General features: G+C 39.0%; 1 protein-coding gene across 1 annotated transcript in view; it reads left to right on the top strand.

Moving 5' to 3' along the window:
- The window catches only part of RNF24 (ring finger protein 24), a 113,694-nt gene that overhangs the window by 70,733 nt on the left and 23,703 nt on the right, over window positions 1–19,258 (top strand). The window contains exons 3-4 of the mRNA XM_055432177.2: window positions 14,592–14,634; window positions 16,788–16,829. Coding sequence (XP_055288152.1) covers window positions 14,592–14,634; window positions 16,788–16,829 — 85 coding nt within the window. The remainder of the gene's footprint in view (window positions 1–14,591; window positions 14,635–16,787; window positions 16,830–19,258) is intronic.

Genomic DNA, 19,258 nt, shown 5'->3' with positions numbered 1-19,258 from the left:
GCAGATCAAGAAGCAACAGTTAAAACCAGACATGGAACAACGGACTGGTTCAGAATTGGGAAAAGAGTACATCATAGCTGTATATTGTCGCCATGCTTATTTAATTTTAACTTATATGCAGAGTACATCATGCAAAATGCTGGGCTGGTTGAAACACATGCTGGAATCAAGATTGCTAGAAGAAATATCAATAACCTCAGATATGCAGATGACACCACCCTTATAGCAAAAAGTGAAGAGGAACTAAAGAGCCTCTTGGTGAAGGTGAAGAGGAGAGTGAAAAGGCTGACTTAAAACTCAGTATTCAAAAAACAAAGATCATGGCATCCAGTCCCATCACTTCATGGCAAATAGATGGAGAAACAATGGAAACAGTGACAGACTTTTTTTTCTTGGGCTCCAAAATCATTGCAGGCGGTGACTGCAGTCGTGAAATTAAAAGACGATTGCTCCTTGGAAGGAAAGCTCTGGCAAACCTAGATAGCATATTCAAAAGTAGAGACATCAGTTTGCCAACAAAGGTTCGTATAGTCGAAGCTGTGGTTTTTCCAGTAGTCATGTATGGATGTGAGAGTTGAACTGTAAAGAAGGCTGAGCACCGAACAATTGATGCTTTCGAATTGTGGTGCTGAAGAAGACTGTTTGAGAGTCCCTTGGACTGCAAGGAGATCAAACCAGTCGATCCTAAAGGAAATCAATCCTGAATTGGAAGGACTGATGCTGAAGTTGAAGCTCCAGTATTTGGCCACATGATGCAGAGTCAACTATTGGAAAAGACGTTGATGTTGGGAAAGAATGAGGGCAGGAGGAGAAGGGGATGACAGGATGAGATAGTTGGATGGCATCACTGTCTCAATGGACATGAGTTTGAGCAAACCCTGGGAGATAGAAAAGGACAAGGAAGCCTGGTGTGCTGCAGTCCGTGGGGCGCACAGAGTTGGACACAATTGAGCAACTGAAAAATAACAGTTCATTTATAACTGCAGGGGCCCCAAATAGCCAAAACATATATATATTGAAAAAAAAGGCAGGAAGACTCATACTTCCCAATTTCAAAACTACTTTAAGCTACAGTAATCAAATGTGGTACCAGCATAAGAATGAACATACAAATCTGAACATACAAATCAATAAAATAGAATTGAGAGTCCTGAAGTAAATCCAAACATCAATGATGAATTGATGTGGGTTTTTTTTTTTGGCTTTTATGGCTCTCTATATAGGTTTTTTTTAATTGAAGTATAGTTGATTTAAAATGTATTAATTTCTGCTGTACAGCAAAGTGATGCAGTTATACATACATATTTTTTTTATTTATTTATTTGGCTGTGCCAGGTCTTAGTTGCAGCATGTAGGATCTTTGATCTTCATTACAGCATGCAAGATCTAGTTCCCTGACCAGGGAACCTGGGACCCCTGCATTGGGAGCATAGAGTCTTAGCCACTGGGCCACCAGAAAAGTCCCAATATATATATATATTTTCCATTATGGTCTATCACAGGATATTGAATATAGTTCCCTGTGCTATACAGTAGGACCGTGTTGTTTATCCATGTTGTTGTTGTTGTGCTTAGTTTCTCAGTTGTGTCTGACTCTGCAACCCTGTGGACTGTAGCCTGCCAGGCTCCTCTGTCCATGGAATTTGCCAGGCAAGAGTAATGAAGTGGGTTGCCATTTCCTACTCCAGGGAATTTTCCCAACCCAAGGATCAAACCTGTGTCTCTTGCACCTACTGCATTGACAGGTGGATCCTTTACCACTCCACCACCTATACTATGTATAATAGTTGGCATCTGCTAACTGGCAAAAAGTGAAGAGGAACTAAAAAGCCTCTTGATGAAAGTGAGAGAGGAGAGTGAAAAGGTTGGCTTGAAGCTCAACATTCGGAAAACTAAGATCATGGCATCTGGTCCCATCACTTCATGGGAAATAGATGGAAAAACAGTGGAAACAGTGTCAGACTTTATTTTGGGGGGCTCCAAAATCACTGCAGATGCTGATTGCAGCAATGAAATTAAAAGACGCTTACTCCTTGGAAGGAAAGTTATGACCAACCTAGATAGCATATTAAAAAGCAGAGACATTACTTTGCCAACAAAGGTCCATCTAGTCAAGGCTATGGTTTTTCCCGTGGTCATGTATGGATGTGAGAGTTGGACTGTGAAGAAAGCTGATCACCAAAGAATTGATGCTTTTGAACTGTGGTGCTGGAGAAGACTCTTGAGAGTCCCTTGGACTGCAAGGAGATCAGTCCTGGGTGTTCATTGGAAGGACTGATGCTAAAGCTGAAACTGCAATACTTTGGCCACCTCATGCAACGAGTTGACTCACTGGAAAAGACTCTGATGCTGGGAGGGATTGGGGGCGGGAGGAGAAGGGGACGACAGAGAATGAGATGGCTGGATGGCATCACCGACTCGATGGACATGAGTTTGAGTGAACTCCGGGATTTAGTGCTGGACAGGGAGGCCTGGCGTGCTGCAATTCATGGGGTCGCAAAGAGTCGGACACGACTGAGCGACTGAACTGAACTGAACAGAACTGCTATCTGATTTACTTCACTTTGTATGATAATCTCTGGGTTCATCCATGTTGCTACAAATGGCATTATTTCATTCTTTTTTAAATTTATTTAATTGGATGCTAATTACTTTACAGTATTGTAGCGGGTTTTGCCATACATTGACATGAATCAACCATGGGTGTACATATGTTCCCCATCCTGAACCCCCTCCCACCTTCCTCACCATCCCATCCCTCAGGGTCATCCCAGTGCAGCAGCCCTGAGCACCTTGTCTCATGCATCAAACCTGGACTGGCAATCTGTTTCACATATGATAATATACATGTTTCAATGCTATTCTCTCAAATCATCCCACCCTTCTCCCATCACCCTTATCTTCTCCCACAGAGTCCAAGAGACTATTCTATACATCTGTGTCTCTTTTGCTGTCTCACATATAGGGTCATCATTACCATCTTTCTAGATTCCATATACATGCGTTAGTATACTGTATTGGTGTTTTTCATTCTGACTTACTTCACTTTGTATATTAGGCTCCAGTTTCAACCACCTCATTAGAACTGATTCAAATGTATTCTTTTTAATGACTGAGTAATATCCCATTGTGTATAGGTACCACAGCTTTCTTATCCATTCATTTGCCGATGAACATCTAGGTTGCTTCCATGTCCTGGCTATTATAAATAGTGCTGCTATTTCATTCTTTTTTAATGGGTGGGAAATATTCCATCGTATATATGTATCACATCTTTATCCATTCATCTATTGATGGACATTGAGATTGTTTCCATGTCTTGGCTATTGTAAGTAGTGCTACTTTGAACATAGGGATGCATGTATCTTTTCAAATTATAGTTTAGTCTGGGTGTATCCCAGAAGTGGGATTGCTGGATCATATGGTAGCTCTATTTTTAGTTTTTCAATAGATCTCCATACTGTTCTCCATAGTGGCTGCACCAATTTATATTGAACCAACAGTGTAGGAGGGTTCCCTTTTCTCCACACCCTCTCTAGCATGTATTGTTTGCAGATTTTTTGATGATGGCCATTCTAACAGGTGTGAGTTTTGATTTGCATTTCTTTGATAATTAGTGATGAGCATCTTTTCATGTGCTTTTTGGCCATCTGTGTGTCGTCTTTGGAGAAATGTCTATTTAGATCTTCTGCCCATTTTAAATGTCATGGGTAATTTGATAGAGATCACATTAAATCTGTAGATTGCTTTGGGTAGTATGGTATGGCCAGTTGATTTTTGATAAGAGTGCCAGGCCCCTTCAGTGGTAAAAGAATAGTGTCTTCAAAAAATCGTCTTCAACAAATGGTGGACCAACTGAATAATACATGCAAAAGAACACATTTGAATCCTTGTCTCATTTCCTATATAAAAATTAACTCAAAAAATAGATCAGCAACCTAAGTATGAGCTAAAACTATCAAACTCTTGTGAGAGGGACTTCCCTGGTGGTCCAGTAGCTAAGAATCTGCCTTCCAACACAGTGTTCACTGGTTTGATCCCTAGTCAGGGAACTAAGATCCCGCAGGCCAAGGGGCAACTAAACCCTAGTACTGCAACTAGAGAGCCTGTGTCCTGCAACTGCTGAGCCCATGTGCTACAACTACTGAGCCCACGTCTTCTTGAGCCCATGCTTCACAATAAGAGATGCCCACGTGCAACAACTTGAAAAGCCTGCAAACTGCAACGAGAAGCCCTTGCACGTCAACTAAAGAAAGCCCACACACTGCAATGAATTACGAAGCTGTTTTGGTAATACCCAGCACAGCCAAAATTTTTAAATTAATTAATTAATTAAAAAAGTAAAACTCTTGGGAGAAAACAGGGGTAAATCTTCATGACCTCAGACTGGCAATGGTGTCTTAGATTTGACAAAACATTCTAACATCCCTATAGTGGAGGTTTCTAATGGATCCTATTATTTCTTCCCTAAATATTTACCTTTAATGTTTATTACAAATGCACACCCATGCCTGTCCTGGGTCCTAATGTCAGCTGAATGGACCCTGAATGAATAGTCAGCCTTTTAGACCTCCTCACCTTGGTGACCATGTTTTGTCAGAATTCACCACCATGACCCATCCATCTTGGGTGGCCATAAACGGCATGGCTCATAGTTTCATTGAGTTAGACAAGGCTGTGGTCCCTGGGTCGGGAAGATCCCCTGGAGAAGGAAATGGTAACCCACTCCAGTATTCTTGCCTGGAGAATCCCATGGATAGAGAAGCCTGGTAGGCTACAGTCCACGGGGTCGCATACGGAACGGACGGACGGACGGACGGACGTGGTCCATGTGATCAGATTAGTTAGTTTTCTGTGATTGTGGTTTTCATTCTGTCTGCCCTCTGATGGAGAAGGATAAGAGGGTTATGGAAGCTTCCTGATGAAAGAGACTGCCTGAGGGGAAAACTGGGTGTTGTTCTGATGGGCAGGGCCATGCTCAGTAACTGTTAAATCCAATTTTCTGTTGATGGGTAGGGCTGTGTCTCTCCCTGTTGTTTAACCTGAGGCCAAACTATGATGGAGGTAATGAAGATAATAGCTATAGACTAAATGACTATGCCAAAACCTTTGAATCACAACAAACTGGAAAATTCTGAAAGAGATGGGAATACCAGACCACCTGACCTGCCTCCTGAGAAATCTGTATGAAGGTCAAGAAGCAACAGTTAGAACTGGACATGGAACAACAGACTAGTTCCAAATAGGAAGAGGAGTACGTCAAGGCTGTATATTGTCACCCTGCTTATTTAACTACTATGCAGAGTACAACATGAGAAATGCTGGGCTGGATGAAGCACAAGCTGGAATCAAGATTGCTGGGAAAAATATCGGTAACCTCAGATATGCAGATGACACCACCCTTATGGAGGAAAGTGAAGAGGAACTAAAAAGCCTCTTGATGAAAGTGGAAAAGAAGAGTGAAAAAGTTGACTTAAAGCTCAACATTCAAAAAACTAAGATCATGGCATCCAGTTCCATCACTTCATGGTAAATAGATGGGGAAACAATGGAAATAGTGACAGACTTTATTTTTTGGGCTCAAAAATCACTACAGATGGTGACTGCAGCCATGAAATTAAAAGATACTTGCTCCTTGGAAGAAAAGTTATGACCAACCTAGACAGCATATTAAAAAGCAGAGACATTACTTTGCCAACAAAGGTCCATCTAATCAAAGCTATGGTTTTTCTGGAAGTCACGTATGGATGTGAGAGTTGGACTATAAAGAAGGCTGAGTGCTGAAGAATTGATGCTTCTGAACTGTGGTGTTGGAGAAGGCTCTTGAGAGTCCCTTGAGAGTCCCTTGGACTGCAAGGAGATCCAACCAGTCCATCCTAAAGGAAATCAGTCCTGAATATTCATTGGAAGGACTCATGCTGAAGCTGAAACTCCAATACTTTGGCCAGCTGATGGGAAGAACTGACTCATTTGAAAAGACGCTGATGCTGGGAAAGATTGAAAGCAGGAGGAGAAGGGGATGACAGAGGATGAGATGGTTGGATGGCATCACCGACTTGATGGACATGAGTTTGAGTAGCTCCCAGAGTTGGTGATGGACAGGGAAGCCCGGTGTGCTGCAGTCCATGGGGTCACAAAGAGTTGGACACGACTGAGCTACTGAACTGAACCTTGGTGACTGCTTTTGATTGAGGTTCCCAGGGGTAATGACTATATTACTGGTGTTATTTTACATTTAGTGTAGCATAGGAGAAGGCAATGGCAAGCCACTCCACTACTCTTGCCTGGGAAATCCCATGGACGGAGGAGCCTGGTAGGCTGCAGTCCATGGGGTCGCTAGGAATGGAACACAACTGAGCGACTTCACTTTCACTTTTCACTTTCACACATTGGAGAAGGAAATGGCAACCCACTCCAGCGTTCTTGCCTGGAGAATCCCGGGGACGGGGGAGCCTGGTGGGCTGCCGTCTATGGGGTCGCACAGAGTTGGACACAACTGAAGTGACTTAGCAGCAGCAGCAGCAGTACTATTATTATGCATATTTAATGGTGATTGTTCTATTAAAAATCTACTGTGGTGTCAGATTTGAGGAAGACTTATTCTGATGTCTAACCTTAATTTTTTGTAAAACAGTTCAAACTAAGGAAGAATATTACCTATTTAGGCTTTCAAAATGCATTATAAAAATTTTTTTAAACATATTCTCCTTAATTTTAGAAAATAAAGAAAAGTGGATGGCATCACCAACTTGATGGACATGAGTTTGAGTGAACTCCGGGAGTTGGTGGATGGATAGGGAGGCCTGGCGTGCTGTGATTCATGGGGTCGCAAAGAGTCAGACACGACTGAGCGACTGAACTGAACTGAACTGAAGATTTTTCTTAACAGCAAAAAGACAGCTGAATTTAAAAATAAGTAAAAGGGATTGCCCTGTTGATCCAGTGGTTAAGAATCCACCTTGCAATGCAAGGGACACCAGTTCAACCCCTGGTCCAAGAAGATCCCACATGCTGCAGGGCAACTAAAGCCCTTGTGCCACAAATACTGAGCCCAAACATCACAACTACTGAAACTTGTGTGGCCTAGAGCCCGTGCTCCCCACAAGAGAAGCCACCACAACCCAGCACAGCCTAAATAAATAAATATTAAAAAAAAATAGGTGAAGGGCTTAAATAGCCATTTCTCTAAAGAAGATATATAGATGGTCAACAAGCACATGAAAAGATGTTCAACAGCATTGGTCATTAAGGAAATGTAAATTAAAACCACAACAAAATTCACAACAGGTAGGATGCTGTAGTCAAAAATATGGAAAATTATAAGTGTTAATAAGGATATGGAGAAATAGGAACCCTCATACATTGCTGGTGGGAATGTAAAATGCTATAGTCACTGTGAAAAAGAGCTCATCAACTCTTTGAAAGTTAAACACAGAATTACTATAAGACCTGGAAATTTCACTCCTAGGTATATACCCAAGACAAATGAAGAAGTATGTCCACAAGGAAGTTTGTATACTATGTTTATAGCACTATTCATGAGAGCCAAAAGGTGTAAACAACCCAAATGCTCATCAGCAGATAAATGGGTAATCAAATTGTGTCATATACATACAGTGAAATATTATTCAGCCATAAAAAAGTAGTGGTGTACTGATACTTGCTACAACTAGAAAGAGGCTTGAAAACATTATGCTAAATGAAAAGCCAGATACAGAAAGGTCATGTGTTGACCTTTGCATGATTTATTTTATGTAATGTATCTATAATAGACAAATCCATAGAGACAGAAAGCAGGGAGGGTGGGATGGGGATCAACTACTTAATGAGTACCAGATATTTTTGATGAATAAATATGGTCTTTTTTTAAGATTTATTTTTTATTTTATTTTTTGACTGTGATGGGTCTTTGTTGCTGCACTCAGGCTTTCTCTTGTTGTGGCAAGTCGGGGCTACTCTTCATTGCAGTGTGCTGGCTTCTCATTACAGTGGCTTCTCTTGTGGAGCATGGGCTCTAGAGATACAGGCTTCAGTGGTTGCAGTGTGTGAGCTCAGTAGTTGCAGCTTTCTGGCTTAGTTCCTCCACAGCCTGACTCTGCTTGAACCAGAGATTGAACTGGTGTCCCTTGCATTGCAAAGCATATTCTTAACTACTGGACCATCAGGGAAGTCTGAAAAAGTTTTGCAATTAAAGTGAACTAGTGGTTTCACAATGTTGTGACTATACTAAGTACTACTGGATTATACCCTTTAAGATGGTTAATTGTGCATTATATGAATACAAGTAAAAGAATGATAGTATTTTTAACTGAATTGAGAAGAAATATAAAGTATTAATAACTATATATCTAATAAGAAAAGCATTCCCACAAAGAAACTGCAAGCCAGGTAGCTTCACCAGTGAATTTCTCCATTTAAGGAAAAAATACTACTCTTATATGACTTTTCCAGAGAACAGAAGTGGAAGAAATATTTCTTAACTCAAATAATGAGACCAGATAATTTTGATTCCAAAGCCTGACAAGGACATTATAAGAATGAAAATTATAGACTCATCTCTCTCATGAACAAAATATTAGTAAATCAAATTCAGGGGTGTGCAAACAGGTGGTACATCACAACCAAATGGAGTTTTGTTCCAGGAATGAAGGTTGTTTTAACATCTGAAAATCAGTCAATACAGTGTACCGCATTAACAGTAAAAGGGAAAAGTATGGTGGGGAAAAAAAGCACTTGACAAAAATTAATACCTATTCATGATTTTTTTTAAATCTAAAACTAGGATACAGGGAACTTTGTTTATTTGAATAAAGATATCTACAAAAAAATCTAGAGAAAACATTGTATTTAATAGTAACTATTGATAAGGACATTCACTGTCACCACTTTTATTTAATATTGTACTCAAGGTCCCAGCCAGTGGAGGAGGAAAAAAAAGTAAAATAAAGAATAAAGAACAATATCTGTGAAGGTTAAACTGTTACTATTTGCAGACAAAATAATTGTATATTTTAAAATCCAAAGACTTCTGCAGATAAGCTGTTTAGAATTAATAAGTGAACTTTGCAAGTCACTAGATACAGGATCAATGTACAAAAATTGAATTTTTTTCTATGTAGTAGCAACAAAGAATTAGAATTTAAAAAATTTTAATACCATTTACAGTAAATCAAAAATTATCAAATACCTAGGAACAAATTTAGTGAAGGATATGTAAGTGTTATACATAGAAATGTGTACAGAGAAAGAAGGCCTAATAAATAGAGTATGCTATATTCATAGGTTGGAAATTGAGTCTTACAAAGATGTCAGTTCTTCTCTCCAATTAATCTAAAAATTAAACACAATCTCAGTCAAAATCCCAACAGGTTTTTTGTGGAAATTGATGAGCTCATGAAATTTATATGAAAATGCAAAGGCCCAAAAATAACCAGAATAGTTAAGAAGAACAAAGCTTGAGGACTTAAACTACCAGACCCCAAAATTTGTTACAAAGGTCCAGTACTGAAAACAGAGTTCTAGTCACCCAGCACCCAGATATTCTGTAGTAAAAGGAATCAAGGCTCTTTGAAAGAAGTCATTAACTCCACAACTGAGCATGGGAAGTAAAAGATGAGCTTGTAACATGTTTTGGTGCCAGTGAGCTAGAAAATGCATGGAAAAGGACAAGGGCATGTTGAAAGGCCAAAAGAGTCAATGTGAAGGAGGGCCTAAAAGCCTAAATCTGAGCAACAAAATAATGATCATATTAAATTATAACCTGTAGATTAACACAAATATCCATGAGTCCATGCTGATATAAACAAATGAGGGAGAAGGGGCATCTTTTCCATACAGAATAATCCCAGTTAACATACAAGGAATTAGGAAACCATGAAACCACCACTAGGCAAACACTACAGAATTGTTGCAAGCAGGATGTCTTGATGCTAAAATCAGTGGGCAAAAGCTTGAGAAAAAATAAATTATCATAGTTTCAGCATCTCTCCCTCAACTGATATTGATATTTGCCAACTGGTATCGATCAGTTGCAAAGGGGAAAATAGTAACTTTTCAATGGGGAGACCCAGTAGACACTGCCATAACCAAGTGATCATGTTTGATACATCAGAATCCTGAAAAACAAGGAAAAACTAAGGAACTGTCACAGATTAGTAAAAGCTAAGGAGATGTAACTAAAGGCAAACTGGGACCCTGAATTGGATCACAAGATAGGAAAAAAATATTAGTGAAAAAACTGGTGAAATTCAAATAAAATCTGCTTGGTTAATACTATATGAGTATTAATATCAAAATATCAGTGTTAATTTCCTGGTTTTTGATCATTGTACTACGGTTGTGTAAGATGTGAATATTGGAAAACTAGGGAGAGAAGTATATGTGAATTCTGATATTTTTTGCAGTTTTCCTGTAAGTCCAAGATTATTTTTTAAAAAACTGGCATGGTATTGACACAAGGTGCATTAGTTTCCCAGGGTTGCTGTAACCAAGAATCACAAGATCACAAGCTAGATGGCTTAAAACAACAGAAATTTATTAATCTCTCACAGTTCTAAAGGCTAGGAGTTCAAAATTAAGGTGTTGGCAGGGCCATGCTACCTCCGAAGGCTATCTGGGGAGGATCTTTCCTTGCCTCTTCTTAGTTCCTGGTGGTTATCAGCAATCCTTGATGTTTCTTGACTGGTAGGTGCATCACTTCAGTTTCTGCCTTTGTCTTCACCTGGCCTTCTTCCTGTGTCTCTATGTCCTCTCATCTTCCTCTAAGAACAACAGTCATATTGGATTTATGGTCCACCTTCATCATAATATGACCTCATTTTAATTAATACATAGTTTACAAAAATTATATTTCCAATTAAGGTTACATTCTGAAGTAGCAGTTTGATATTAATTTTGAGGGGGCTCTGTTCAATCTAGTACACAAGAATTGGCAAATAAACCAATGGGACAGAACAGAAACTCTAGACAGAACCACATACTGGTCTGACTTACAGCAGATATATCATTGCAACACAGTGGGGAAGGATCTTTTCAATAAATAAGTCAAATGAAAATCTGCATGTGGGTAAAAGAATCTTAACCTCTACCTCATGTCATACATACAAATTTCAGATGGATCATAAACCTAAATGTGATAGGTAAAATAAATTATTTTTACAGTACACACACAAGATTATCTTCATGATCTGGAGGTTGACAAAGATTTCTTTAACTGCACACAAAAAGAACTGACATTATTGGAAAGAGTTGATAAACTGATACATGTACACTCAGTCATTGTCCAGCTCTTTGTGACCCCATGGACTGTAGACTGCCAGGCTTCTCTGTCCATGGAATAATGCAGGCAATAATACTGGAGTGGGTTGCTGTTTCCTCTTCCAGGGGATCTTCCTGACTCAGGAATTGAACCTGAGTCTCCTCCATCAGCAGGCAGATTCTTTACCACTGAGCCACCTGGGAAACCTAACTGGGCTTAATTTAAATTAAAAGCTGTTGTTCATCAAAAGATAACATAAAGAGAATGAAAAAATCCATAGAGTAGGAGAAAATAATTGCAGTACCCAACAGAGGACTTGCATCTAAAATATTTAAAGAACTTCTACAAATCGATAAGGAAAAGATAGTCAACTCATTTTCTTAAATGGACAAAATACTCGAATAGGCATTTCATAGAAGAATATATCCAGGCAGCTCTCATCTGAGATGGCCCACACTCTGTCTGTGGAGTGTGTTTCTCTCTAAATAAACCTACTTCTTACCAATTACTTTGTCTCTCACTAAAGTCTTTCTGCAATGAGACTTTAAAATCTTTCAGCAATCAAGAAGAGCTTCATTACATCCAGTGACCAGGTGTGATTTTGAAACCAGGCAGGGCCCTATGGGGCTCCCAAGGATGGAGGCCTTTCTGTCTCCCATTTCTTTTTTATTTATTTTTTGGTTGAAGGATAACTGCTTTATAGAATTTTATTGTCTGTCAAACATCAACATGAATCAGCCATAGGTATATATATGTCCCCTCCCTGTCTCCCATTTCTTGTAGGCAAGACTTCAGTCTCCCATGACCTTCCCTGAGTTCCAAAGGGTGGATTAAAACAGTTGCTAATCAAAGAAGGAGAAATATCAATAACCTCAGATATGCAGATGACACTACCCTTATGGCAGAAAGTGAAGAGGAACTCAAAAGCCTCTTGATGAAAGTGAAAGAGGAGAGTGAAAAGGTTGGCGTGAAGCTCAACATTCAGAAAACAAAGATCATGGCATCTGGTCCCATCACTTCATGGGAAATAGATGGAGAAACAGTGTCAGACTTTATTTTTTGGGGCTCCAAAATCACTGCAGATGCTGACTGCAGCCATGAAATTAAAAGATGCTTGCTCCTTGGAAGGAAAGTTATGACCAACCTTGATAGTATATTGAAAAGCAGAGACATTACTTTGCCAACCAAGGTCCGTCTAGTCAAGGCAATGGTTTTTCCCGTGGTCATGTATGGATGTGAGAGTTGGACTGTGAAGAAGGCTGATCGCCGAAGAATCGATGCTTTTGAACTGTGTTGTTGGAGAAGACTCTTGAGAGTCCCTTATACTGCAAGGAGATCCAACCAGTCCATTCTAAAGGAGATCAGTCCTGGATGTTCATTGGAGGGACTGATGCTAAAGCTGAAACTGCAATACTTTGGCCACCTCATGCGACGAGTTGACTCACTGGAAAAGACTCTGATGCTGGGAAAGGTTGGGGGCGGGAGGAGAAGGGGACGACGGAGAATGAGATGGCTGGATGGCATCACCGACTCTGTGGACATGAGTTTGAGTGTACTCCGGGAGTTGGTGATGGACAGGGAGGCCTGGCGTGCTGTGATTCATGGGGTCGCGGAGAGTCGGACATGACTGAGCGACTGAACTGAACTGAACTGAATCAAAGAAGGAGCGGCAGTCAAGAAACAAGTGAGGCAAAATTAAAGGGACCAGAGAAGCCCATCATTATTAGGAGACCTGTCACCTGAGATGAGATTAAGTGAAAGTCTCTCATGTCTGACTCTGTGATCCCATGGACTATACTGTCTGTGGAATTCTTCAGGCCAGAATACTGGAGTGGGTAGCCGTTCCCTTCTCCAGCAGATCTTCCTGACCCAGGAATCAAACCCAGGTCTCCTGCATTGCAGGCAATTCTTAAGATTAAAGGAGTGCAAGCCCTGCTCACACCCTAATCTTGTCAGATCCCACCTTTGAGCCCTTGTAAAAACCCTCATCAAGTTCTCTGGGGTTGAGACACATAGTTTTTCAAGGCAGAAACCTGTCCTGTCTCCCTTTGCCTGACAAAACAATAAAGCTATCCTTTTCTGCTTCACTGCCCGGCCTCATAAAGAAGTATCCAGGCAGGCAATAGGCATATGAAAGGGTCCTAAACATCATTTGGGAAATGCAAAATTAAAACCAAAATGAGAGGGTACTTCTCTGGCAGTCCAGTGGTTAGGACTTCACCTTCTAATGCAGGGGATGTGAGTTCAGTCCCTGGTCAGGGAGCTAAGATCCCACATGCCTTGTAGCCAAAAAACCAAAACAGAAACAGTATTCTGACAAATCCAATTAAGACTTTTTTTTAAAAGTCCACATCAAAAAAAGAAAAAACAACCTTAAGAAAAAGAAAACCAAAATGAGACACCACTGAACACTCACCAGATTGGCCAAAAAGTTTTAAACTGACCTTACCCAGCTGTGACAAAGATGTGGAACAACTAGAACGTTCATGTATACTACCTACCCATAGGAGTAAAATTTGTACAGGCACTTTGGAGCAGCAGTTCTACTCCTAGGTATATACTCAACAGAAATGAGTCTATGTGTCCACTAAAAGACACGCAGAAGAATTTGTATAGCAATAGCCCCAAACTGAAAGTAACCTAAATATTTGTCAACAGTGAAGAGTTTCGTATTTATTCATAAAATGGAACACTATGTCAGTCAAAAATAACAATTACTGAAGCAATATGGATGCATTTCTTAAGTAATTGTTGACTGACAGAAGTCAACACAGAAGAGTATACACCAAATGATCCATTTATGTGAAGTTCAAAAACAATCATAGTTAATCTACAGTGATAAAAATTAGGAGTTTTAGGGGTGAATATTGATTGGGAAGAGTCATTTCAGGGATGCTGGAAATGTTCTATGTGCTGATCTGGGTGATATTTATACTACTGTGTATAATTTTTTTTTTAATATTCTTGAGGCTTTTGTTCATTGTTCAGTTCACTTCATTGTTAGATGTATATTATACTTCAATTTTTAATTAAGAAAAACGTGATGTGTTAAATATTACAAATATAAAAAGAATTGAGGCTTCATTAAAATATTTGAGCTTTTGTCTTAATGAGATTTCACTTGATCTTATATGGTTGGATAATGTTCTATGGTTCACTGGTCACTTTCTCATAATATAGTAGTGGTTATGTCATTTGAGTGTATTCTAGAACAAAGATTCTAGATTTTAAACCATAAATGATACAAATTAATACCAAAAATAGGAAGTTTAAATTTTTTTTCAAAGTCTTATATGGAAATCTCAATATTACATTGCTCATTTCTGTCTTTTAGGCTAAGACATCAAGCACACAAAGAATTTTATGCCTACAAACAGGTGAGAGAGATTTACTTAAGACTGGCTTTGATCATGGTTTTCACCAAATAATGAGGGCTCAGATTTCCACACATATTTTGAACTGAGACTGGATTTGCTTGTGTTCATTTTAGCATTTTGCTTGTCAGTTTGCAGTACAATACACTTCACTTTAAGTATTCTTAAGTATTACTTGAAATTATAGAAAGTTCAAACGATAATACAATTTAACAGGGAACTCTGGCAAACATTTTGCTAAAGGGAAATGCTGTAGCTTAAAATCCTAAAGTTACTGTTAATCTAATGGAGTTCAGAGGTCCAGTAAATGAATTTTTTACCTTCCTCCTTGTTAAAAGACATACTAGTTCCTTGGAGGTAACCAGTTGTATTATACTGATCTCATCTCCTCCCCGTTTACTTTAAATATTAGTTCACATCATACCACTGAGAAGTCCAGATACTTCGGTCATTGTTGTTAATTCCTTGCCCTTAGTACTGTCCCTTTGCTGATTTGTTCTTTAAGGTAATAAATTTAGCTTTTCTTGAAGACCCATACAAAATTTTTTTTTCTTCCATGTGTCATCCATTAATATTTTACCACTGACACTAAACAGTGGGCCTAGGTGTTCCTTAATTTTCTTTTGAAATTATTTTTGTCATCCTTAGTAGTTTAGGAGGGGGAAAGAAGGGGGGGGCACAAACTTCAGTTTATTTGGGTCTGTAATCTTGCTGATACTGATGTTACAGAACCATATCATCATTTTAGAATTACATATCTTTTTGTCCATCTTTTGTCTGTGTTGCTTTGAAATCTGAGCTCATTGGTAAGTTCCTTAGATGTCCACTCTGATATTCATAGGTAACCCCACTCTTCTCCATGGGTCCCGTGGGATTCATTTACAGAGATAAATGTCTTAGTTTTCTAATGGAATGAATCTGTTTGTCTCAATTTTGTCTCAAATTGTTTTTTGAGAAACCTTTATTCTGTTTTCCATAGTTAGTGGCTGCACCAACTTACGTTCCCACCAACAGCACAGGAGAATTCCCTTTTTTTCCACACCTCCAGCATGTTATTTGTAAATTTCTTAATGCTGGCCATTCTGACTGGTGTGAGAATGGCCAAAATGTAGTTTTGGTGTCAAAACTATACTCATTGTAGTTTTGATTTGCATTTCTCTGATAATTAGTAATGTTGAGCATCTTTTCATGTGACTGTTGACCATCTGTATGTCTTCTTTGGAGAAATGTCTATTTAGGTCTTCTGCTCATTTTTCAATTGGGTTGTTTTTTGTTACTGAGTTGTATGAGTTGTTTGTATATTTTGGAAATTAAGCCCTTTTCAGTCATATCATTTGTGACTGAAATGTCAATTGTGACACATATTTTCTCCCAGTCTGTAGGTTATCTTTTCATTTTGTTTATGGTTTCCTTTGGGCTTCCCAGGTGACTCAGTGGTAAAGAATCTACCTGCCAATGCAGGAGATGAAGGAGACATGGGTTTGATCCCTGGGTTGGGAAGATGCCCTGGAGGAGGAAATGGCAACTCATTCCAGTATTCTTAGGGGAGAATCCCATGGACAGAGGAACCTGTTGGCCTGCTGTCCATGGGGTAACAAAGAGTCAGACACAATTGAGCATGCATGCATGCAGTCTCCATAAAGTTAGGTTAGGGACAGCAACTGGATGAATTCCAAGCCCATTTATATAACTTTGGATAGAGCTAAAGTTTTCTGAGGATAGTGATGTATAATAATAAGCAAAGCCTTAAAAATTAAGGTTGACCTTACCTTTCATTCTTTTACAAATTACCAGTCAGTCCCATGACTCAAAACTGTGTTTTACCAAATCATGAGGCAAGCAATCTCATTTACTTTCCCCCCATATTAGCAATTACTCCAGATTGGCGTGTATTAATGTTGTCACCCAAAATTTAATCTGTTCTCAGAGATTTTAAAATTGCTTTTCAGAAGAATATTGCACCATTGCTCAAGTTAAAAGAATATTGCTGAAATATTCTGTCTCAAACTGTAAAAGAGATTCTCCCCAATACTGAATATGAGGTGATATGAGCTATATACACAAGAATATAAACGAAAAATATTTGTGAGTAAAATGAGATATATTTTAAATTACAGATATAAATGGGCATAAAAGCATACTTTTTTGTCTTACAGGTTATACTAAAAGAAAAAGTAAAAGAACTGAATTTGCATGAGGTAAGTTGCCTATAAGTATTTTAATCTGTTCTTGAGTATATTTGGGGGCTTCCCAGGTGGCTCAGTGGTAAAGAATCCTCCTGCTAATACAGGAGACACAGAAGACTCATGTTTGATCCCTAGGTCAGGAAGATCACCTGGAGTAGGAAATAGCAACCCACTCCAGTTTTCTTACCTGGAAGATTCCATGGACTGAGGAGCTTGGTGGGCTCCAGACCATGGGGTCGCAAAGAGTCAGGCAAAACTGAGCAGACACCCCACCACTGAGTATATTCTGATAGAAATGGAATGCTGTGGTGCGCTTAAACGCCTTTATTTTCAGAAGCTAAAAAAAAAGATTAGGCTTATTTTGATCAGCTTAATAGAATATTTGAGGGTGAGGTCACATAAAAATCTATTTTGTAAAGACTTATGAGAGTAAAATAACTCATTTTTAATAGGGTTGTTGCCAACATGAGATTTCATAGCAGCAGGGATGCTGCTTGCTATCCATACTATGTGAGAGTAGGAAACAGATCTAAACAAGTTTTTCTACTCAAGATGAATTTGCATTAATTTCACTCTTAAAAATGTTTCCAGAAGTTTTTTCTTACCAATGCCACAAAAAAGGCAGTGATTGCTTCATGACAGTGGGGATTTGGGGAGGTGAGACAGAAAGATGGAATGGGGAAGAACATAGAAGGAGAGATAAGAACTCTTGCAGTTACCTAGTGATGAGGTTGTGGGGTTGGGATATTCACTATGTTGTTATGCTTTCTAAATTAAATACAAAAGTGCGTGTATGTCTCGCTGTATACCTTAAGACAAATAATCTATAATAATTCTTGTTTATTTTATTCCTGTGTTGCCTCTGATTATGAATGTTCAGAATTTTTATTTTTAGAGCCCCATCTCTTCCACCCTTACTGAGTTTTTTAATTGGTGTTTAAAGTAAGGACTTGAAAAGCTTCACATTATATTATCTATGTTTTATATAACCTAACTGTGGTGAAGTTACATTGCAAATCTCTTCAAAGAGAGTTAATTTGTAAAAGTATCTGAATAATAATAAAAATAATGATTTGTGTTATTGTTGAACACTTTGAAGTCATCTCCTGCTTTTTTGGGCTTCCCTGGTGGCTCAGACAGTAAAAAGGAATCTGCCTGCAATGCAAGAGACCTGGGTTCAATTCCTGGGTCAGGAAGATCACCTGGAGAAGGGAATGGCAACCCATTCCAGTATTCTTGCCTGGAGAATTCCATGGACAGAGGAGCCTGGCAGGCTACAGTCCATGGGGTTGCAAAGAGTTGGCCACAACTTAGCAACTCACACACACACACACACACACACACACACACACACTGCTTATTTGCTCTTTCTGCATATATTTTATCAAAGAGTTGATATGGTACACCATCCTCATTGCATAGTGGTGAGTATCCCCACCTGTCATGCAGGAAACCAGGGTTCCCCATCTGGGAGGCAACACGCCCTTTGGGCTTCCCTGGTAGCTCAGCTCATAAAGAATCCATACAGCATTTCAGACCTAATCATGGATTAAACTCAAGCATCAGTTACTATTTGATTTAAAAATTTTTCCCAAAACAGTAATAGAAAGTGATCCTCTTCTGTTCGGGGTCATTTTGATGACCATAATTGAAAAGATCAAATTCTAACACACATTAACAATATTGAATTACCATGTTTGTCAGGAATAGAAGTCTTCCTTATTGGTTTGACCCAGTAGTTTATAATCTTTATCCTGAATAAGTACCTTGTGGTGCATCATTTTGTATCAGAATTGTTATCCCAGCTGCACCTATCAATTCCAGTTTCACTGTAACTAAGAAAACCTAACCTGGCTGTACAACTGTTTTCAGAGGCCGATCATATATTTTTCACAGTTCATTTGGTTCTTTTTGGATGCATTTCCTTGTGTTGAAACTATTTTTTGTCAAACTTCTTTGTGTTATTTGAATTTGTGGATACAGAGGAACTAAAGATACAAAGGAACCATGGATACAGAGGGCTGACTAGAAATTATACATGGATTTTTTCAGCTGCATAGAGGGTCAGCACCCATAGCCCCCTGTATTATGTTCCAGAGTCAACTGTAATTTTAAGTTACTGAATACATAAAACATATCAGACACTGTAATAAACCATGGAGACACAAAGAAGCATAATTAATCTCTGCTTTTAAGACATTAGCCATCTATTACAGAAGACTATAAATGAGAGTCATACAAGAGTATACAGAAGGGTGCCATGTGTTATCTGAAGTAACAGTGAGAAGCTCTTGAGGGGTCCACCATTGCACAATTGCTTCTTCTTGGCTTTTGCTCCCCTAATGGAACCTTCCTGGGACCTTGCAGACTCAGCTGCCCAAACACCACCCACCCCTCCAACTTCTTAGACCACTCTATAGCTACAATTATTTATATCACTT

Source organism: Moschus berezovskii, chromosome 15, assembly GCF_049115385.1.
Source record: "Moschus berezovskii isolate FMDL1 chromosome 15, NW_MosBer_1.0, whole genome shotgun sequence".
Classification (NCBI taxonomy): domain Eukaryota; kingdom Metazoa; phylum Chordata; class Mammalia; order Artiodactyla; family Moschidae; genus Moschus; species Moschus berezovskii.
This window is presented reverse-complemented; position numbering and strand designations above follow the sequence as displayed.